The following is a 22,022-nucleotide window of genomic DNA, read 5'->3' as shown; positions in this document are numbered from 1 at the left end:
TATATGATAATTATTTTCTATATAGTTAAGAAGTAATCAAATTAATTGTAGCCTTGGGATTTCAACAGGTTTTTGGTTCTGTATTTCAATATACCTTTCATACGTTTCAAATACTGTCTCTTTGCTTTCCATAAGAAATGACTCATCAAAACCAGTTATTTCTGTGTAATGGTGAACATGAGCCTATAATAGAAATGACAGTGTTTTAAAAATATTGAGAGAATATCTCTTATGTATTGCTTTATTTAAATTAAACATAGTGTATTACTTTTCTTTTGTAAAGCTTCTGAAAATTTTGGATCATATTAACAAACATATGAGTTATAGCAGAAGAATTTAAAAGACATAAAACAGATGATGAGTGACCAGCTGGTGGTATAGAACACAGTCCCAATTTTATTGCCTCCTTACTCCAAGGTGTAAAGTTTGCTTTATTCTGAAATCTGTTAAATTCTTTTATATAGAATTGAACCCAAATACTTAACTATTTTTTGTGACAAAACAGATTTACCTGACAACATTTCTTTGTAAGTCAGAGAGAGATGAGTTTCCTCTTGCTAAATGTACAGCACTAAGAATTAAAGAACCTGGCTGGAAGGGATCAATTTTTAGCAATTGATTATTCCGAGACCAAGCATTTGTAAACAATTGATCTTGTAACTTTGGATTGGTTGAATTACTTATAAAAGAACTAACTAAGTCAACTGGACTAACGCTACTGAAAATATAATTCAAATGTGGATAAGGAACAAGGTTTGTTGCTAAATCACTCATATCCACATTCAAAGAACCTGGCAATCTGGAGCCACTAGAGAAATTGATCAATTTTTTAATTTTAAACAGTATGATTAAATATATAAGTTTAAAAAATATTTTTACCATGTTAAATGAAGAAGCATATTAACCAGAATGCTATTCATATCTTGAAATGGTAGACAAGAATTAGTATAACTGGCTTGATATAAATTTTCTTGTTTACTTGCTTGAGTTTTACAAATATCTAACAATGCTTTATTCATTGCTGGGAAGATGCATGAACCATTTTGTATTAATTTATTTGTTGTCAGTAAAGTATTATAAGGAGCAGTGATAACATCCTCTGTACCATTTGGATAAACACAGGAAACTGAACTAAAAGATTTCTTAATAAGAATGATTGCTTTTTTAATCTATAAATGAAGTTTGGTGGATACCTGCTCACATGGGAATAACAATCTTTTAGTAATTCTAAAGTGAAAGAACCTAATCCTGATCCAGTTCCTCCCCCAGCTGAATGCATCAATAAGAAACCATGAAGTTGGTCACAGCGCTCAGCAGTTTTCCTTATAGCCTCTGAAATTCTTTCTTTATACTCCATTCCATGAGTACAATAGCCCATGGCCCAGTTATTTCCAGATCCAGGATAATTTGAAATTGTGTAGGTCTGATCAAATAACTTTCTCAAAGGGCCTTCTTTAAATCTGGACACAACACTGTCTTCCATATCGATTAGTACTGCCTGTAGAATACATACAATTGTATTTTATATTATATTTTAAGAGTTAATAAATTTCTTACTCTAGCTCTGACTTTTGCAGAATTTAAATCAGAGATATTTTTAAATGAATGAACATCTGCTGTTTTGGGCACATAAAAAAAACTATGAAATGCTTCCAGTAAATCTTTTGAATATTGTTTGTGAGTTTTCTGTGTTCTTAAAGTATCCATTAAATAAGCATTGGAGTCGATGCCGTATTCGTGAAGTACCAAAGGCCAAAAAATTGACCCTACTTGATTGCCACATTGCCCAACTAAAAAATATAAAGGACTGTTTATTTGTTATAAATTATATTAATTTATCGATATGTATGTTTTCAATGACTATAGTTTACCTTGAATTGTAATGAATTCACTCATGTAATAAAATATTTGACTTCAAATTTCGGTTAGGCTATATACAGCTGCAGGTAGTGCAGGTTCGGCGTTAACTTTCGGTTTTTTGGCAAAAAAAATTTATAATGAAGATTCGCGCCATTTTTAAATGTTTAGTACATGTTTATCGAGAAGTTGATGATGCCATTATAATTTGCATTTAATCGATATATCTCGACACTACCATTCGAGAGAAAATTTTAGTGCATTTTTATTTAAATTGTGATAGTAGAATCGAATCATAAATCTATTTCTGTCATTTTACCTATTTTTAACATTTTTAAAATTGAACTAGGTCGCGTGTGACATTCTCAATATTCTCATGGATATTCTCATTTCCTTACGGTCATTAAGTGAAAACTGCGAAAATCTTATTTCCTAACCTAAAAAGGAAGTTATTTTTCCAAATTTTATGAGATTGCCAATAAGTTTTGAAATATATAAAAAATTAAATGCAAAAAAAAAATTTTAAATAAATACATAGTGTAAACAGAAGAAGAAAAGTGTTATTTTTTATTAACATTTTTTAAATATTATTTTATATATAAAAAATATAAAAAGGAAACTGTCAGTTTATTTGTTTGCTTAAACTTGATAAAAACTATAAAAATTCAATTTTCTAACCTTCAAAAATTGGTAAATCAGAATATCTTCTAAATTTGATAAAAAACAATTATTAAGTTTTATAATGAGAATCTAACAATTTAAATTGCTTATAATTATAATATATAGTGCATGGCCCGAACTTGCGAGCTTATTGCAACTGTGATTATTGATTTGTTTTAAAGCTAATATAAAACTTTTACGATAATCAAAGTAGATAGAATTATGAAAAAACAAAATCGAATATGAAAAAAAGAAAAATGAAGAAAACTAAAATTAGAAATGAAAAAGAGGAAAAATTAAAGAGTACCATATAATAAGAATAAATAACATGCACAATTAATGAAAGTCAATAACAAAAGTGAAAATGAATAGGAAAAGCGGAAAAAAGAAGGGATTGAAAGCTCGAACTTGGCGAGCTTGTGAAATTATCGATTGAGGTATATACAATGAATATAGTATATATATATATATATATATATATATATATATATGTATATAATAGTATAGTATACAGAGTTCTAATTCGACTATGTGACTGGTGTGGCCTACATATGTATGTAAGCATATGACATATCTAGCAGCTAGTTCTGTTACTGTATCTAGCGGTACTCAGTGATAGTAGTATGTGTTGTATGTAATATATAGATTGGTAAAAAGGAAGCGTAGTAAATATATAAACGTAAAAGTAAAGTTAACGGTGCCGGTGCGTTGTCGACGGCATTTTCCTAAGCTATTCTATCAATGGCAAAATTTTAGGAGCATAGAAATTTTCCAATCATTGTAACTATCTACTTGTTTTGTTCAGAATTAGTCAATTATAAGATTGACAGGTCTGGAGTACCTGCGAGTTCTCCATCGAAAATCCAATATCTCACGAAATTTAATCTACCCCCCACTTTGGTTTTCTTTATCGTAGATTAAAGGAAATCCATGTCTAGCGGTGTGTTAACTTAATTATACTTTCTTTGCACGGCAGTCTATCTACATTACACAGTCTACATCGAAACGTCCTAGCAGTCGCATAGTTAGTTCTGCTTGTTTTATTAAATTCTTCTAATCATTTTTTTAGAGCAATAAGTAGTGAATAAATAAAAAAACAAATTTAATTTGATCAGAAACGTATAGAATAATTGTAGACTATTTATATTTTCTTTGAATATAATAACAGTGTATATATTTCGAATAGTGTTAGCTGTCGCGTTTCTGCTTTATATATCCTAAATCTTCTATATTGTTCGTCCATCGGCGCGCAGTAAGTAGTTATCTTCTTTTATCAACTATAAATGAATGATTATTTATGATAAATTGCCCTAAATGTTTAAATTATTCTTCTATATAAATATATATAAAATTATAAATTCTTAAATCTTATTTGATTGTAATTTTTAATCAATATTAATCTGGCAATGATAAAAATATCAGATTTATATTGATAATAAAATATTGCCTAGAGCATGGCTACTGAAATTAGATCATCAAAGAAAGTTAAGCTTGTATCAATTGTTTGTCAATACAGATCAAATTCTTCCTCATGGATATAGCATTTATTCAAAACTAAAGCAATGACAGTGTTTATATGTTTATTATTGTTTGTGGAAAGTAGGAGAGCATAATGTACAGTTTACTGCAGAATTAGTGACTGCACAAACCATGACCTAAAACTTAAGGAGCACAGTTGAGAAATTTTACTCATAAAGTTAAGCTTTCACCTACACTCTTCAATTTTTTTTATATCTTTCTATTCATTTACATTAGTTTTCACTATATGCATTTATTGAAATGATAAAAGATTATTTTTTCACTGACATTCTTTCATTTCAGATATCTCTTAGACTTTAGAGATGACAGATATGGATGGAGATGATGAGGTTCATATATATATATTTTAATATTAATTGTTTTAGCAAGATAATACATATGATTAACAATTTTCTGCTATTCATTCATTTTAGTTTGTGGATGCAGAGGAATCACTAACCTCGTAAGTTACAGATTTTTCTGTCTTACTTATAAATCTTAATGGAAAAGTTTTTTTTATTTCAATTATATTGTTAAAGGATCACCTCTATGGATCTGGAAACATCATTTATAGATTGTAAAAGGGCAGTGCATTGCTTTTTTAACAATGAGTTTCAAGAAGCAAGAAATATTATGGAAAAATGGGCTGACAGCAGCATGTATCATGCTCTAGGAACTGGAGTTTTTGCATTTTTGGAAGCAATTTTAACTTTTGAACAAGTATAAAAATCATAATTAAACTAATAAAGTACTAAAGTAATATTTGTAACAATAACAATGTTTCATTATTTTTAGAAATACATTGAAAAGGCCTCAGAAGCTTTAACAAAATCAATAAATGTTTGTTCAAAGCATCGCAAACATAGAACAATTACACAAAACATTGGAAAAATAGTTAAAAGGACAAATTATGATGCCTATACTGCTGGTAAGGCAGCATGTGTAATTTAATGTATAATTATTTTTTTTTCATGCCTTATCTACATAACTTATTATGCATAATGCATGAAAAAGTATTTAACACATACTAACTTATTCTGTGGTTAATTATATCCTACTATTTGCAAAATGACACAATTGTTATATAACTCAAAGAATTCAAAACTCTCAATGTCTGCTTCATAGATACCTGAAAAATATGTTTTATAATCATCTAGAATTAACTTGCAATAGTTTTTATTAAACAATTATCTCAATTATTCAGTTTTTTGTTAAATGTATAATTTTGTATACTACAATATGTACATATAATGTTATATGTATATTATAGAACACCAGTGGCATTAAAATCTTTATTTAAAAATTCATTTTCATTGAAAGCATTTTTGCATGGCTGGGAATGATGGAAAATTAATATTACAGAGGAAGTGCATGCGGAGCTCTGTTATGCTGAGTCACTTCTATTAAAGGCAGTGCTTACATTTGTGGAAGATGAGACACTGGTCAGCTTAGTCAAGGCTGGACTCAAAATTCGTACCTGCTTTCTATCATACAAGTAAATGATTTTAAGATGGTCATTCTGTTCTTTTTTTCTCATTCTTTAATATTTAATTATGAAACTATAACACACTTTTCCATCATTTGTCTTAATAAGTTTAGGTTCTAATTGTAATATCATCTTGGATTTTACAGAGAGTGTTTGACGATATTGAATAGTCGCAAATGGGAAAATGATGAGTATAAGGTGCATTTTGAAAGTGGAGTAAGAATGGGTATTGGAGCATTCAACTTGGTATGTATGACTAAGGAAAAGATGGGAAAATAGTCTTTTTGTTATTTTTAATTATATTTTTATAAATTCCAGATGATTTCATTGCTTCCTGGTAGAGTTATCAAACTGCTTGAATTTATTGGCTTCTCAGGGGATAAAGTAAGATCATAAATTAGTAAACCGATAGTTTTAGAAAGAGAGTGATGGTAATAATATGTATTATAATATTTGTACAGGCATATGGACTGTCAGAATTGCAAACAGGATACATAGAGAGGCGAGGACTTAGACAAGTATTATGTGCAATGGCATTGCTATCCTATAACTTAGTAGTATCGTTTATACTTACACCCGCCGATGGAGATTTGGAATGGTGTGAAAAGGCCTTAGACACGGAATTATCGTACTATCCAAATGGTGTCTGGTTCCTATTTTTTAAGGGAAGATTAGAACTTGCTCGAGGGAATATCGAGCAATGTATAGAATGGTACACAAAATCCTGGAAGAGTCAGGATATGTGGCGACAGTTCCATCACGTTTGCTTTTGGGAATTAATGTGGGCTCACTGCGTATTGCATGACTGGAATAATGCTGCAGAGTATGCCAATATATTGTCAGATGAATCAAATTGGTCCCGCTGTGTCTATTTATTTCAAAAAGCAGCGATTCTTCTTATGCTAAAACCCACACCAAATAGTGATGAAAAGCATTTTATAGATAAACTAATGTTGCAAGCACCTACGCACAAGCAAAGAATTGCAGGAAAGTCACTACCAATCGAGAAATTTGTCGTGAGAAAAGCTGAACGATATTTTGCTCAGAAAAAGAGTCTAGTCCTTCCTGTGTATGAGATGATGTATGTCTGGAATCTCTTCAGAATTATTGGTAAACGACAGGACCTGCTTTTATTAATGTTTAAAAATATTGAAGAAGAGGAGAAAAACCTTAGTGGGACTGTGTTAGTATATTTTTGTTATATCAATTAATATTTTGATAAATGATTAATGAACAATTAAATAAATAATTGAAGAAATAAATAAAAAAAAGTATCGTGGTCTCATTTTTTTTGTGAGAATGACAAAGAGGATAATGTACATTGTATTTGAAACAAGCTTAAAAGAGTAGAGTCAAGTTTACAAAGAGTTTTATTTATCACTGATATTTATAGGAGATCCGATTACCACGCAGACAACGAAGCCCTTTTATTGTTGCTAAAAGGTGCTTGCCTGCGTTTGATGAAACATCCTTTGTTATCCGAGGACTGTTTGAAACGAGTTTTGTCGTTGGAGAAGCAAATCAAGGAAGACTCGTATTTGCCGCCTTATGCCACAGTTGAAATGGCACTACTTGCACAGGACCTTGGGAATATTCCACTTGCCATATCTCTATTAGAGGATGCTAAGTAGGCTACTAGACGAGCTATAAATAAATTAAACATGAATTATCTTAAATACGCGCGTGTGCTAATTAATATTTCTTTTGCAGAAAACATTATACGGGTTATTCTTTGGAAACAAGATTGCACTTTAGAATTCACGCAGAGCTGTCGAGACTTACAGGTAAAAATCCTGAGGAGTTCATCAAAGCTGAGATCAAGGAGGCGAACAAAGTTGATAATGGGAACGGTATAAATCCAGATGATATTGAATTGAGTACGGACGCTGTTATAACTCATCTCTAAAATCTAAAAGAAAACGCTATTTGCAGAAAACAATCTCAAAATATGTAATCTAAATTTTCAAGAAAGAATTTAAGATACAATTTTTTAGAACTATCATAGTTTTGAGATTAGCAAAAATCCGTATGACTCGTTGAAGCGATGATCAAGCAGGAGAAAAAGTTGTTAAAACTTATAAATCTGGAGGACTTTTAATCTAACACCAAAGCTACCAATGCGTCTATGAAATTTATATAATAGGGCTATTTATTTTCAAAAAACTTTTTATAATTACTATCTAATTTATCCACAAATAAGTAATTTTTTCGAAAAGAATATTTTAATTATGAAAACATACAAGTCTTATACCAATTTTAAACTATTATATGAAGAGTGGCATGAGTAAAATGTTAGAAAATCACTATACTATCAATTTATTTGACAATACTTTCAAGTTTAGAATCTTTAAATATCATGAAAGGGCTTGCATTTGTTCAACTTTTTCCACATCAACTGTAGATCAGTATTTGTCTACACTATTGTATATTTAGTTCAGTACTTTATATTAATGTATGAGAACTAATAGGCATTTATTCTATCTATCAGGGTTTAATGTTATAGGAATCTTAGGTACAAATGGTAAATCAATGAAAAAGTCATCATGCACTTTTTCAAATTTTCACAAATATTCAAGGTTTAAAATCATAGGAACTAGCAGATTGAGAAGTATTAAACGATCATCTCGTTCCAAATATTTTTTCAAAGAGACTGCACTTAAAAATCTGTTGATCAGATTTATCGCCTCATTGACAAAGAAACAGGTAAAGAATTAAAAATGTTGCATTATACATAAACTTCTTACTCCGAGTATTAAAGTAATTTATATAAATATAATACTAAAATTAGAAATGAGTTTAATATATATATTTTTAGTCAAACAGATATACAATTGATACTTAACAGATATATAGTAGAAATATTTGATTACAGTGCTTCTAAAATTAAAGGTAAATAACATACAGTAAAGTGAAACCAAAAAACAAGGGGCGCGTTCCGTTATTTACTGTGAGTACTAGTAATCTATAGTTTGCGTGACATTAAATATAGCTTTTCAGTACTCGCAGTCAATAGCGGAACGGGGCCAAGATCACTGTATTAAATGATTTAAAATATGTTATGTACAAATATCTCTTTTTGTTTATGTTAATGATTTTATGGAAGAGCGGGAAATTGTTGTATATGTGCGTGCGATACTAAATATATTTGTGATTAAAACAATTTAATTATGTGATATATTGTTTTGCAATTTTTTATTTATTATTGTTAATAGTAAAGGTTTATTTTTTAATTTCTTTATTCCTATAAAATAGTATGAATTTAATCTATAAAAATTAATATTTGTTGGTGTTTTGCATTGAATTATAAGAGAAAATTAACGTATTTGTATGTACATGTTTTGTAATAGCAGAATTTGGTTGTAAAATACAAAGTAATAAAATTTATAAAAAAGGTATTTGTCAACTTTTTTTAATCCAACCAAATTGTATTTTGATCTAACTTTTAACTAACCAAACCGTTCATTTTCTCTTCCCGCTAAAATTTATCCTTTAAAGCTCAGTCGATATAGTTTTGTTCTAAGTCATCTAAGGTAGAAACCACCACCACAACACACCACATTTCTTTTAATTTATCGATTGAGTCTGTCAAAAAAATAAAAGCAGACGGTTTTTGTACCGGAACTTCACGTTGAAAATGAAAGCTCCGTTGTAAAATTTACTTGATTTCCCGCACTTTTAAGTAGTTTACTGGGCGATTCAAGTAAGTAAGCCGAAATTTAAAATTGGTTCTCAAAGAGAAGGCGATTTATTTTTACAGAAATTAATTTCCACACATTTATTACTTTTTCTTATAATAACTCAATAACTGTAACACGAGAAACTTTTCATTCGGTGAGCTCTAACCTACAAATTTTGTAGAACTTGCAGATAAAACTCATGAGGATAAAATTGCCATAAAAATATGAGTGTGGGAGACGTGCAAGGCTCCCTAAAGGAGGCTTTATACGAGACTCTGACTGGAATTCTTTCACCCCATCGTGAAACGCGACAGGCTGCAGAGCAGAGAATTCAGGCTCTTGAGGTTACAGAGGAATTTGGGATTCATTTAACAGAATTTGTAATTGATCCTAATGGTCATTTGTCAATTAGACAATTGGCATCAGTTCTATTAAAACAGTATGTTCAAACACACTGGAGTTCGGTAGCTGAAAAGTTTTGTCCTCCTGAGTTAAAGCCTGCCACTAAGGAAAGGATCAAAGAGTTATTGCCTCATGGGTTAAATGAGCCTATTAGTAAGGTATAGAAGAAATTAATTGAATTCATAAATAAGATATTTTATATTCTATTTATTAAATGAATTTTTCTTAGGTTCGTACGTCTGTTGCCTATGCCATTTCAGCCATAGCCCACTGGGATTGGCCTGAAAATTGGCCAGGCCTGTTTGATATATTGGTCAACTGTTTAAGCGGAGATAATGAGTGTGCTGTACATGGAGCAATGCGAGTATTAACTGAGTTTACAGGGGATCTGACTGATACCCAGTTGTCTAATATAGGTCCAGTTATACTACAAGAAATGTTTAGAATATTCCAAAATGAAAATGTAAGTTAACAGTATTCATTAAATTTTGTTGTTATCGTTTGTAATACTTATTAATATTCTTTATAATTTACAGCAATATTCAATTAGAACCCGAGGTCGTGCAGTAGAAATTTTCACAATAATTATTAAACATGCAGTTGCTATGGGACTATATCACAAGGGATTCACAGATATGTTTTTGAAATCATTCATTCCAATGTTTTGTGAAAAATTTGTCTATTATTTGCGGGTTCCTAATGGTCCCATTAGTGACAGTGGATTGAAAACAGATATTATAAAAGCTATAAATTGCCTTCTTACAAGCAAACCAAATGTTATGTCAAATTATTTACCAGAGATGTTGCCACCTGTGTGGGAAACTTTGGTAGAAAGTGCAAAAATATATCAAGAACAAACAGTAAATGGTAGTGGGGACCTAGAGGACAAAGAAGTGGATACTGATGGTGATAATAATAAAATAAACAGTATAACAAATAATTTAAACTTTTAAAAAACATTTAATTTTCTTTTTTTTTTTTAGGAGAAATTATTAATTTCAATAACTTAATTATTGCTATATTTGAATTTGTAGAATGTATTATTGAATATAAAAAATTCTCCAGCCTTGTAGATAACATAATGCAAGATTTGATGTACTATTTAATAATATTTATGCAAATCACAGAGGAGCAGATTGAATTATGGACAATTAATCCAAATGAATTTGTGGAGGAAGAAGAAGAAGGTTCATTTGCCTATAATGTTAGAGTATCTGCCCAAGAACTACTCAATGTGAATATATTGCAATATTTATAAATAATGCAAACAGTTTTGAAGTTCTATATTGTCTTAATATAGCGAAATTCCAATGCAGGGACTGATGAATTATTCCTTGGATAGGGCTATTAGTATGCTCTGTCAAGTGGTATCTCGTCACATTGAAGAAACAAATAGATTACAGTCTCTTAGTGAAAACAGCAATGAAAATTGGAAAATACGCGAAGCAACCATATTAGCCTTGAGTATCACTAAGGACACAATTATTGAAAAACAGAAAGCTGATATTCTGCAGTTTGATATTATCAGATTTATAAGTACCGTTGTCTTCTCTACCTTGAATGACTCAGGTAACTTATTTGTCTATATGAAGGAATATGTTACAACTAGGAGAGCAGTAAATCATTTGTTCGATTGAATTACTTGAGGATTTTTCAGGGGCTCCGCCGTTGCTCCTGGGCCGATGTTTATGCTGTGGTGCAAAATATGCACAGTTGATACCACAAGAAATGATCCCCTCATTTTTAGAGGCCACTGTGAATGGTTTACAAGAGAATCAACCAACTTGTATACGCATCAGTGCTGTCAGAGCAATTTATTGGCTTTGCGGAGCGGCCAATTCAAGCAATAACACGATTAGTAACGTTATTAAGTCACATTTACGAAATATATTTGAGGGATTGTTCAATTTAACCACTCAAGCGAGTCCAGAAGTGTTGGCAGTAGTCATGGAGACTTTTCAAGTGTTACTTCCGGTAATTATTGATCACCATTAATTCGTTAAATATATATATTTTTTATTAATGGATATTTTAAACTTCCAGCTGGATAAAGCTTTTACTGCATCTGAAGAACATAAAATATGTCCTCTGACAATAGCTGTATTTTTAAAATATAACAGTGATCCTACAATTTACGGTTTGTGCCAACTTATTTTTAAGGAATTAACGCAAAATCCGGATTGCATTGGACCGTTGCAAGCTCGTTTAATACCAACACTCACCAGTATGATGGCTGTGTCCCCTATGGTTAAGTCGGAAGATGGTAAAATGTTAATTATGAATGAATTTATGTATATGGTTTTCAAACAATTTTTTAAATTAAAAGTTATTTTTTCAGAAGGAGCACGTGGAACAGCATTAGACATTTTACAAAGTCTTATTAAATACTCCCCTAGGCCATTGAATAGTTGTTTAATCGACACAGCTTTTCCAGCTGTTTGCCATTGCGTTCTAAATTCGGAAGACAATAACACATTACAAAATGGGGGTGAAGTGATACGAACTTACCTTTCTGTAGCTCCTCGACAGGTCATTCAATATAGAGATAACGAAGGTCGCACAGGACTGCAATTTATTTTGCAAATTTTGCTGCAGCTTCTAAATCCACAAGTAATTAGTAAATCATTTTTCTTGTTTTTCGGATCTGGTATAAACTCAATTTTATTTTATGTAATTGAAAAATGCTACATTATTTAAGGGTTGGCGTAATATATTAAAAACTAACAACTATTAATTTTGTATACATTTTGTGTAGGCTAGTGAGTTTACAGCCACCTTTGTTGGAAAATTATTTACTACGTTGGTAAGAAAGGCAGGAAGTAGCCTGGGCGAGAATTTGGATTTGTTGTTGAAGGCTGTCCTTAGTAAAATGCAGAGAGCAGGAACTTTAACAGTTATGCAAAGTTTAGTTATGATATATGCTCATCTTATCAATACGGAATTTGATGCAGTTTTGAATTTCTTGTCGACTGTTCCTGGACCCACGGGGGAAAGCGCACTGGCGTTTGTTTTGTCTGAATGGGTCAGCAGACAGCATATGTTCTTTGGCAGATATGATAGGAAAGTTTCAATTGTTGCTCTTTGTAAAATATTAGAGTATGGTGTAACCCAAGATGATGCCAGATTAAAAGATATTATAGTCAAAGGAGACGAAATTTATTCAGGTTTGTATCATGTTCTCCTTATTATTAGTAAAAACTCGAGCAATCTCTTTATTAATGAATTTGTAACTTGCTTTCGAACCTATGAAATCGTTTGTTTGAAAAATAATTAAAGAAATTATAAAGAAAGGTTTTTATCTCGGGTAAAAATGTAGATATTTACAGAAAATTGTCTGTAAAATGTTTGTTCCCAAGCAGCGTATGATTAAAATTCAAGAATATGTAGGAAACGATGATGGCGTGAAAACCAGAAGCAAAGCTGAATTGCAGCCTTATCAGTGGACCATGGTATCAGTACTTGTCAAGATTTTTAAATTGATTATCAATGACTTCTCTAATTATATAGAAGCAGAAAATGCAGTACAAGAATCTGATGTGAGTATAAAGAGTTGATTATCAGTAGCTTATACTAATTATTAAATATTAAAGCAGGAATCTGATGAAGATGAAGAAGACGATGAAACGTTAATCGATGTAGGAAATACTTCTCTTCGATGTAATTATTTTTCTTTTTATTTGATTTTTTAAAAAACTAACTATTTTTATTAAATTATTAATCTTTATTTTGTTAGTCGAGGGAGAGGAAGAAGAGGATGATGAAGATGATCCGGACCTTCTGCAAGATTCCATTTACCATTTAAATATTGGCCAGTATTTGCGAGATTTCCTTGTTAACTTTTCAACTCACCACTGCTTCCCTGCGTATGTTCAGAATTTGAATCTTCTAGAGCGAAAAGCTCTTAATCGCTTAAACATTAACGTTACGTATATGCAGTCATGAGCGAGTGAATTTCCTGAAGAGAGAACTCTGTACTTTGTAATAAATTATAATTCTTTATATTTTGATATGTCTCATAAAGATGCTTAAAATAATTCTAATTGTATTAATTCTGTCCTTATAGAAACGTACCACACAGTATCAAAAGATGATTATCCTTCCTATTTTTAGAAATATTTGACATAAAAGATATCGAGATGCTAAACTAAATTAGCTTTATTTTGCTACTCTCCTGCCAAAAGTTAAAATAAGAATATTTGTATTTATCGTATTTTACCATATTGTACCATATTAGCATCAATGTATTGAAAAAGTAGAAACAAAATTCAAAAAATTTTTTACTTTTTAAAATGACGCAAATGGGTCAATGTATAAATTGTAGCTTATTATAAATATTCTGCTAGTTTCTGCATAAAATATTAAAATATATCCAGTACATTATATATTAATACATTACACTTTATTCAGTTCATATGTACATTACACATATTTAAAATTATGCACCTACATACAAAAGACAGCTCGCTTTAAATAATACAACATTAGAATACAACAGACTCCCATGTATTCTAAATTGTTGGCATAACTTTCTACTTTAATATGATATATCTACTGTTTTCTAGAATTCATCACATAATTGAATATACAGTTCAAACAAATAGAGCTCCTTTTATTCTAAAAGATCATTAACTATTCAGTACAGTCTATATGACTTAAATTGTACAATAGCTGCTTTCAGTTAAAATTTTGTCCAATAAATATATACAAATTTTCAAGCATACATTTAAAACTTACAAAAATCAGATAAGCTTTTAATGTAAATTGGCAATATATCAGCTGCTGATTTCTCTTTCTAGCTAAAAGGCTCTGGTGCTTCAAAGCATGATTGGCATTTAGAATCAATACTCGTCAGTCTTTCATCATCAAGGTAACTAAAATGTAAAGATATTCTGGTCCTCGAAATACACAATTTCTCTTACACAAAGTAAAAATAGTACGAATATATATGGCAATTTGCTATACATATCTACAAGCTCATAATTTGTTTCATTTAATCTTTCTCATCATTTCTTGAAAATGATTAACGTATATTACGGTATTATTTTTTTTTATAAACAAATATATATATACACTTTCAATAAAAATCTGGCTCGCACGTTCAATCTTCCTCGATTGGAGTATCGAATTTATACTGTCGTGACTGATAAAAGTCCCATTAATTTTCCACCACTGCCAGGGCCATTGTTTCCTACTCTGTTCCCATGAACCAACATTTCTTGCACCGTTGTGAAATCATCCAAAGTGGCCTTTTTCCTGGCCATTTTTTTGTGGCTAAGCTCCACAATATTGACTGGCTTTTTCGTCAATTTTTCATCTATATGGTCGCATATCAGGATATCATTGGTCTGCTGCAGTTGCAATTGTTGTTGCTGCTGTTGCTGTATCAACTCTTGCTGGCGTTGTTTTCTCTCCTTGGCTCTTTCCAATTGGCGTTTCCGGTCCTCTTTGTTCCAATATCTGCCAACCTTTAATAAAAAGCAAATATTTTATTAAATACTAAAAAATATAACTTTTAATACGAAGAACATATTTTAATTGTTAAAAATTCATAACTGAATATTTTTTTATAAAAAAAATTAATGAATGTGAACGTATATGCACCGCACATTCATACTAAAAAAAATTTTTAAGAATTCTGGAGTTCCCCAATCCCCCTTTAAACGACCCAATGCTCCAGCTCCCTCATCTAGAGAAAGTAGACTAGCTAAGGGATGTTATATTCAAAGCTTTAATAATTCACCTTCATTTCTGACATAGTATCATCTTCAGTGGTGTGACCAGCACGTTCCTCTGAGATCTTCATAGCCCTATTCCTCAATATTCTGTTCCTTACAGGCCTCCTAGCAATGTATCTGGTTCCATCAGCCCTCCTCTTCACTTTCCACTCCATTTGGACTTCGCACTTATCCTCAGGTGGTATCCAAGTCGAAGTACAGACTTGCTGACTACCAACAAATTGGTACTGGGTAAGGTTGGGTGCTTGAAAATTCCCATGGCTCTTGGACTTCCTTGCTGTTGGTTCTTTAGTCGTGACGTTCTTCCTGTTGAGTGCCTGCTTGAACAACTGTTGCTGAAGCAACATAGTCTGATGGAGGTTTTCCACATTCGTGTACATGGTATCAGCTGGAAGATTCTCAGGTCTGTCCCTGTGATGATGCAGGGTCTTTTTGGCAGTTTGATGATTTTTATTTTTGGCTACCGATGACGTCATCGCAGGACAGTTACAGGCTGGCTTACTGGACGAAGTTGGTGTCTTTGGCTGGCAGAGGATCAACGTGCTCTTGTGGTGCTCTCTCTCACCTTGGTGAAGCTCCAAGGTCAAAGGGTTGCTATGGCAAGATTCCCCAGTGTTGTAAGCACTGGAGCTGTCCTTTTCCTCGCCAGAACTGTTGCTCTTCGACGAAGACTGCCAGAGCTTCGTTTGGCTTGGCTGAGTCTGGTTCTGATTGTTCTGTCCAGGACTCGTCTGGTTCCAATTTTGGTGCTCGTATGGAGAGGAATAAATTGGCTCGCTGTCAGATTCTGGAATCGTCTCGTAAATGTGCTCCGTGTCACTCCACACGTGACTCGAATAAGCTTCGGCTAGTTTCACCTTGGCTGGTCCTGCTTGCTGATTGCGAATCGACAGATTTTCCATTTTTTTCGTGCATTCCTTCGCGTTGTCCTGGATCCAAGTTTTTCTTTCTTCTGAGTGGTGGGCTGGTGACGTAGCACTTTTACCTGTTTTGTATCAAGTTTATCGTGTTAATTTGTTCTTGCAATTAAAAGATTAATTTTATGATTATTTTCCATTCAACAAATTATTTTTTAAGCTAATTACGTTTGATAGATCTACCTGATTTTTGAGAGTTTTGGGAGGAACACGTGGAAGACGAAGTGGTGCTTGGGGGCCTTTGCTGAGTGGTGTGCGATGGAACTGGTGGTGGAGCTTTCAGAGTTGAACCGTTCGCTTCCGTTTCTTTGGTACGTTCGTCCGTTTGCTGCTGTTGCTGTCTGATTAATTGTTCGATCATACTGTTCTGGTAAGCTGGTGTACTTTCTGGCGACAGTGGTGGAGTTCCCTGTAAAATATGGAATTGTGTTAATTTCGTTTATTTTTTTCTTGGTTCTACAAAAGTTTTATGATTTTGAGGGGGATATTGGATGCTACATTCGAAAATAATCAGCTGGAAATTTTTGACGTGGAAACCTTGCATATATCTCCAGCTCCATAATTACTATTTATTTTATTATTTACTATACATAAATTAATTAAGATGAATAAATAATAATTACCTGATGGTACGTGCGTCTATCGTCATACTCGTCATCCTAAAAAATATAATCATTATTCTCCAGTCTTTTATTTGTATCATTATTTATAAATTATAATTTTTATAAAAATTACCGGATATAAGCATCGACTGACAAGAATGGTAACAGCATTTTTTGTTTCTGCAAATAGATTTTCCGTCTGTTCTTTGTTAGCCACATCTTTTCCGTTTACCTGAAATTTTAATTAATCTTCAATACGAGATATCATACAGGAAAGATTTTAGAAATTTATAATTTTTACGCATTTTTATATAAAAAAGAGAGGAAGAAGGGGAAGATATTTACTTGTAGAATCTGGTCTCCCTCCCTGAGTCGACCATCACGAGCTGCCACACTTTCAGGAACTATTTCCGATATATAGACTTCCGTATCAGCATCCTCGCTACCGGAACCGGAACTATAACAGACTGTCAGTCCTAGTTTCTCGGCGCTCTCGCTTTTACGCAACGTCACTTCCTGCAAAACAACAAATCCTCATAAAACCCGTTCAGCATCTTTTTTCACTAAATAGAATATTGCATTACTTAAATTTAATTAAAAGTTGATTACTCCAGATCCGACAGACTTCAATTAAAATCTCATTAAAACCAGATCGTTACAATTGATTTATTTATTAATTAAAAAAATGCTATTACTGCATTTTGTTTTTAATTTCTCTCTCTCTCGTACAGACTAAAAATCAATTCTACTGTTTAATTTTCAAATAATTTATATTATGGGATTTAAATTGAATAAAATTCAGATAAAATGTGCTTCTTCGACATAAAGATACGAGACTCTAAATAAAATTAAACGAGTTTTATTAATTTAAATGGACAAATCTGATTAGATGAAATTAAAGTATATGTCATTGATTCTGTAATTATAGTGATAATGCATAATAATAATTATTATTATTGTTGATGGATGAGAAGGAATATACTGTAGATTACATTGGAACATCATTGTTACGTTAATGATACGTTGTCCATTTGACGAGGGAAAGAGGAATTTAATTATAGCTTTAAATGAGCCAAGCCGCGACATTAATGCCAATAAAAGGCTCTGCTCCCCCTCCCCGTCCACCTTCTGTCATAGCATTATTTCCACCGGCTTATTCCAGCAAATTAACGTAGCAAAAATTTCATTTTGCTACTTATCAACCGTGATAATTAAATTCACAAGATTCTTCCAATCGACTCGTCGTCGTTGCAGCTTTTCGAGCCACTTTCGCTGTTCTTAACCGGAAATGAGATAAAGTGAAGAAAAATAGAGAAAATCGAAAAACCAGAATTCAAGAAAAGTAAAGAACTTGAAAAATAGAAAGGCAAGGTGGAAATAGAAATCGAGTGAAAAATACCTCGAAACCAATATCGTGAGCCAGAAAGTCGTCGAAGCTGTCGTTGGCTTGGTCCTCGTTTCCGGTTACTTCCGGTAGGAGTTCCTCCTCCTCGATTAGGCCGGCCCAGTCGGTTTGGACCGCAGTGGAGACGGAGAAGTTCCCGGTGGTTTCCTCCTTGACTGTTGTGGTTTCCTCGCAGGATATTCTGTCCTCGTTAATTTTTCTGCCTGGATCCGTGATCGATGACGGAGGCGGGGGTGGTGGGGGCGGAGTTGTCGTTGGCGTCCGAGCCGTCCGGACAGTCTGGGAAGCTGGCTGCCTACGCAAGACCTCCACGATGATCGGTTCTTGCGCTGATTGAAAACATCGCACGGCGTCTTCGTGACTGGAATTCGATACATCCTGCCCGTTCACCTGAGAACAAAAAGCCAAAGTTACCCCTTGTTAGCAGACATTCGTACACTCGCCATCCACATTTCAATCACGTCCAATACCCTGAAGAAAAGAGGAGGGAGGGGTCACTCTTTAATCCCACTAAATTCATTTACTTGCATTAGTTGATGCTTATGCAATTATTTTATAAAGTATATTGTTTTACGTGGATTTTTTTTACATTGTTTTGTTTATTGACATTAGTGGAATAATTATTGAATCTTAATATTTTTTTAAGAATTCATTACTTATTCTTGCAATATAATTGATTGATTTTTTAAGGTGGTACACGGAGGTGGTAAAGAAAGGCGCGTCTGATATCAAGGAGGGACTTTTTTAATACCATTTAGTAGCAGCCTTCACATTCCCCCCACTCCTGCATCCTTAGCCATCTCCTTCGAATATTTCCCATTCTTCATCGCTGTCATCCTGAAAAGACTGAAAAACGAACATTCCTCCCGTTACACTGAAAATCTTCGTCACTCAAATTCCCATTCATTCAGAAAACCGATGAGATTCCATTATCCGCAGTCGTTGATAAATTTTCTGCTGGTACTTTTACCTTGGTGATTTCAATTTACAACACGAAATTTTCCTAAAGTAAAGAAGTTATTTTTAATACAAGATTTCTCTTGATTTGGAGATTACAAGTTCATAGAAAGCTATAAAAAGTTTTAAAAAATTTGTTTCTCTTCAGATGTACATTTAAGATAGAAGAGCCAGTACAAAAGTTGCGCGCGCATCCAACTTTACATAGGAATAACTCGCAAATAAAAGCTCGAATCGAAAAAATGCATTCTTTTAAAACTTGTTATTTTTTCCCAAGGAAACGTATTCTACCAAAATGTAACATACTTTAAGTGACACCCTGTATACATATATCTCGAAGATAATAAAATAGGCTTATATCGTTTTATTTTTAGCCAAAAAGGAATGGTTTTAATCGAGAGCAAAGCGGAAATTCTGTGGAATTCAGGTGAGCTTTTTCTAACTGATTCGAGGTGGGGAGAATGACGCGGAGGTATTCACGCGTCGCATTACGGGGCTTCGTTTACATTAGCCCGAAATCCCAAAATTTGTTTGCCTTCGACTTCAAAGCTGCGCGCGAGATTACGGCCGACGCTTCGCCCCCGAAATTCCTGCATTTGCTTTTCTTGAAACGGAAATGAGAGGAAAAAAAACTCCCATTGCTTTTCGAGCGAAACCACGTGTAAAGTTTTTAACCACCCTTCCCCCTCCGCCCCATGCTTCTTTTTGTCCCCCTCCCCCTCCCTCCTCGACACTCAAACCTCGCTCGACTTTTCCAATTTTCAAACGCAAATTTTCAGACTGCAAAGTTTACTTTCGCCAACGAACCAGCCTTTTGGCGAATAATAATTATGGGACCGCTTCTACTTTGATCAACGTTGCAGCATCAATTAAATGTAATATCGGTTTCAGATTTGAAGCTACATTATAATTAGATACGTACATGTGTAGCTTGATTGGAATTCGTCCATTCGAAATTTCACATTGAATTGACGGTATTTTGTTAACAAGTAAAACATAAAAAAATTATGAACTCGATGAGGCAGACAATATTAGTAAATGCATTATTGCTGGGCATTTGGTACTATAGCTTCATGTTTGCTCGATAGTTGAAAGTGAAGTAGGGGATGTCAGGGGTCAAGTGGTTGTTACTTCTCGAGCCACAACAATGTCTCTCAATTACTTAACTAAATTAATTAATGAAAACTGTTGAATTTAATTGTACGATAAATTCTTACTTGATCAAAAATTAATTACTGTTATTAAGATATGCTGATGACATTCTTCGTAACGTTAAGATTGCGATAGTAAAATTGTTTGCATAGAGAAAATTATTTTATCGTCGGTATGAGTAGTAGGGTGGTTTGTAGGGGGGGGGGGTGATTTGGTAATGCGGTTTATACATGCACACGTGTACGTATGTGTGTGTAAGAAGGAATTGAGGTATGATGATTGGGTGATGCAGTCGTATATGTGTGCATGTTTGTATGTGTGAGCATCAGAGAGCGAGGAAGAGAGGATTTGTGGAGTGTTTGGGTAGACGGTGGTCCAGGCATCCGCGGGAACAATGTCGGTGACAGAGAGCGTTATGCCTGGAATTCGACCGCCGAATCAATTCGACCAATCACCGTTTACGAACGTCCCATACTCGTCTCACTCGCTGACCGATAGGAACGTCGATAATTCACCAAATTTCTCTATTGCAAGCATACACTCTCACTTCGGTTGCAATTAATAAACAGATGCCTTCCCCCCCCCCCCTCTCCCACCGCATTTTACAAAGATTATTTTGCTTTCGTTAAAAAGTTTCAGCTTTCCCATACCATGAAAAACACGTTTTGTCAAGTCTCACTTGGTTTGTTGATTATTCTAATTTATAGATTGGCAAAAAAATTTAATAATCTATCATATTTAAGTTAAAGTTATAATAGAGTGTAGGAAGGAAAGATAGAATTATAAAAAGTAATGTGTTTTGGAAAATACTGAAATATTTTAACTATTCATATACAGTTAGTGTTTAATTCTTTTGCAGAATTTATAGTTTATTTCACAAACATTGTGAAATTATATAATCTGTATATTAAACCATTTTAGTTAAAAAATAGTGATTAGGATAATATTATATTGGAACTATAACTAAAAATTCTGGACTTTAAAGAATTTATTGTTAATATTTTGTAAAAATTATTTAAAAATTGATATTACCGCTGCTAAAAATTCAAAATGTGGTGCATTTTGCTTCATAAACTGTTATCTTTATTTTTATAGGCATTTCGCTCTTATTTTTTATTTATATATTTATATGAAACATATCACAATATTCGCGTCTATTTTAAAATAATAGATTGAAATAATATATTTTATTTTTTACCTTTTAAATAAGCAAAAATTAGTAATACACATTTTAAATATTTATTTCCTTTATAAATGCCCGTTTCAAATCGAAGGAAATTATTACATTAATTAATATTCTAATTAATGGACATATTAAACATTATTGTAATGCTTTTCCATTAAATCTGGGAAGACGCCACTATATTTATTATTTTAAAATAGCATTTTTTAATACTTCAAGATATCTCGATAATTTTTAATATTAAAGAAAAACTAGAAAACTAGAAAAATAAGTTTTTTCGTAAGGAAGAAGTATGCAACAAATAATTCCAAGAAACGGGTCAAAAATAATCTCTATTCTTGCTGTAAAATCCTATTTTCTTGTTTACTGGCATTTGATGTCTTTGCTCACAAACTTGAGGTTAAAGTGAGATTTTTTAAAGCTATTATTGCGTAAATATAATTTAAATTATTATTACTGATTTTAGAACAT

At 32.6% G+C, this 22,022-nt stretch overlaps 4 protein-coding genes across 15 annotated transcripts in view; 2 read left to right on the top strand and 2 right to left on the bottom strand.

Moving 5' to 3' along the window:
- Positions 1–35: 35 nt before the first annotated feature.
- LOC136775480 (tubulin epsilon chain-like) lies at positions 36–2,669 on the bottom strand. 2 transcript variants are annotated; one of them, XM_066730291.1, is made up of 8 exons: positions 2,536–2,669; positions 1,872–1,967; positions 1,558–1,790; positions 1,194–1,498; positions 880–1,131; positions 512–808; positions 269–443; positions 36–183 (listed from the first exon to the last, which is right to left on the bottom strand). In XM_066730291.1, exons 2-8 carry the CDS (start codon positions 1,894–1,896, stop codon positions 37–39), a joined length of 1,434 nt encoding a protein of 477 aa, XP_066586388.1. In that variant the 5' UTR covers positions 1,897–1,967; positions 2,536–2,669; the 3' UTR covers position 36. The 2 variants fall into 2 exon arrangements, with proteins under 2 accessions (XP_066586388.1, XP_066586387.1); XM_066730290.1 differs by lacking the exon at positions 2,536–2,669 and adding an exon at positions 2,177–2,457 and having other exon boundaries at positions 1,872–2,091.
- A 144-nt stretch (positions 2,670–2,813) lies between these two features.
- Positions 2,814–8,907, top strand: LOC136775479 (tetratricopeptide repeat protein 39B-like). 8 transcript variants are annotated; one of them, XM_066730287.1, is made up of 13 exons: positions 3,409–3,541; positions 3,704–3,769; positions 4,118–4,213; positions 4,339–4,385; positions 4,470–4,498; positions 4,575–4,755; positions 4,831–4,963; positions 5,398–5,530; positions 5,668–5,767; positions 5,840–5,905; positions 5,983–6,704; positions 6,915–7,148; positions 7,232–8,907. In XM_066730287.1, exons 4-13 carry the CDS (start codon positions 4,359–4,361, stop codon positions 7,425–7,427), a joined length of 1,821 nt encoding a protein of 606 aa, XP_066586384.1. In that variant the 5' UTR covers positions 3,409–3,541; positions 3,704–3,769; positions 4,118–4,213; positions 4,339–4,358; the 3' UTR covers positions 7,428–8,907. The 8 variants fall into 8 exon arrangements, with proteins under 8 accessions (XP_066586381.1, XP_066586385.1, XP_066586386.1 ...); XM_066730286.1 differs by having other exon boundaries at positions 4,034–4,191; XM_066730284.1 differs by lacking the exons at positions 3,409–3,541; positions 4,118–4,213 and adding an exon at positions 2,814–2,954.
- A 208-nt stretch (positions 8,908–9,115) lies between these two features.
- On the top strand, positions 9,116–13,645 carry Ipo9 (Importin 9). Of its 3 annotated transcripts, none has more exons than XM_066730191.1 (13): positions 9,116–9,221; positions 9,380–9,758; positions 9,830–10,063; positions 10,137–10,506; positions 10,584–10,834; positions 10,917–11,169; positions 11,258–11,574; positions 11,644–11,863; positions 11,939–12,210; positions 12,356–12,764; positions 12,988–13,136; positions 13,194–13,257; positions 13,334–13,645. In XM_066730191.1, exons 2-13 carry the CDS (start codon positions 9,423–9,425, stop codon positions 13,540–13,542), a joined length of 3,084 nt encoding a protein of 1,027 aa, XP_066586288.1. In that variant the 5' UTR covers positions 9,116–9,221; positions 9,380–9,422; the 3' UTR covers positions 13,543–13,645. The 3 variants fall into 3 exon arrangements, with proteins under 3 accessions (XP_066586288.1, XP_066586287.1, XP_066586289.1); XM_066730190.1 differs by having other exon boundaries at positions 13,191–13,257; XM_066730192.1 differs by lacking the exons at positions 13,194–13,257; positions 13,334–13,645 and having other exon boundaries at positions 12,960–13,072.
- A 358-nt stretch (positions 13,646–14,003) lies between these two features.
- The window catches only part of Slip1 (SLo interacting protein 1), a 117,004-nt gene continuing 108,985 nt past the window's right edge, over positions 14,004–22,022 (bottom strand). Inside the window, exons 1-8 of one of the 2 annotated variants that reach the window (XM_066729993.1) lie at positions 19,011–19,139; positions 18,254–18,649; positions 17,200–17,370; positions 16,988–17,086; positions 16,876–16,911; positions 16,436–16,661; positions 15,341–16,320; positions 14,004–15,065 (exon numbers count right to left, since the gene is read on the bottom strand). In XM_066729993.1, coding sequence (XP_066586090.1) covers positions 14,727–15,065; positions 15,341–16,320; positions 16,436–16,661; positions 16,876–16,911; positions 16,988–17,086; positions 17,200–17,370; positions 18,254–18,649; positions 19,011–19,013 — 2,250 coding nt within the window. In that variant the 5' untranslated portion in view covers positions 19,014–19,139 and the 3' untranslated portion in view covers positions 14,004–14,726. Of the gene's footprint in view, positions 15,066–15,340; positions 16,321–16,435; positions 16,662–16,875; positions 16,912–16,987; positions 17,087–17,199; positions 17,371–18,253; positions 18,650–19,010; positions 19,140–22,022 lie in introns of those variants that run through there. The other variant, XM_066729992.1, reaches the window with a different exon arrangement.

The sequence above is a fragment of the Prorops nasuta genome, unplaced genomic scaffold (assembly GCF_024137725.1).
Source record: "Prorops nasuta isolate Cenicafe-Biocafe unplaced genomic scaffold, Cenicafe_Pnas_1.2 PNAS00008, whole genome shotgun sequence".
Classification (NCBI taxonomy): Eukaryota; Metazoa; Arthropoda; class Insecta; order Hymenoptera; family Bethylidae; genus Prorops; species Prorops nasuta.
This window is presented reverse-complemented; position numbering and strand designations above follow the sequence as displayed.

Coding starts and splice junctions, on each gene's coding strand:
- LOC136775480 (XM_066730291.1), bottom strand. CDS start 1,896: ATGAGTGAATTCATTACAATTCAAG. Junction 1,499..1,557: donor CTGCAAAAGTCAGAGCTAGA/GTAAGAAATTTA, acceptor TGTATTCTACAG/GCAGTACTAATCGATATGGA. Junction 184..268: donor AGAAGCTTTACAAAAGAAAA/GTAATACACTAT, acceptor TTTCTATTATAG/GCTCATGTTCACCATTACAC.
- Ipo9 (XM_066730190.1), top strand. CDS start 9,423: ATGAGTGTGGGAGACGTGCAAGGCTCCCTAAAGGAGGCTTTATACGAG. Junction 9,759..9,829: donor TAAATGAGCCTATTAGTAAG/GTATAGAAGAAA, acceptor AATTTTTCTTAG/GTTCGTACGTCTGTTGCCTA. Junction 12,765..12,987: donor AGGAGACGAAATTTATTCAG/GTTTGTATCATG, acceptor AAGAATATGTAG/GAAACGATGATGGCGTGAAA.
- LOC136775479 (XM_066730288.1), top strand. CDS start 4,359: ATGACAGATATGGATGGAGATGATGAG. Junction 4,756..4,830: donor CAATTTTAACTTTTGAACAA/GTATAAAAATCA, acceptor CATTATTTTTAG/AAATACATTGAAAAGGCCTC. Junction 6,705..6,914: donor AAAAACCTTAGTGGGACTGT/GTTAGTATATTT, acceptor TGATATTTATAG/GAGATCCGATTACCACGCAG.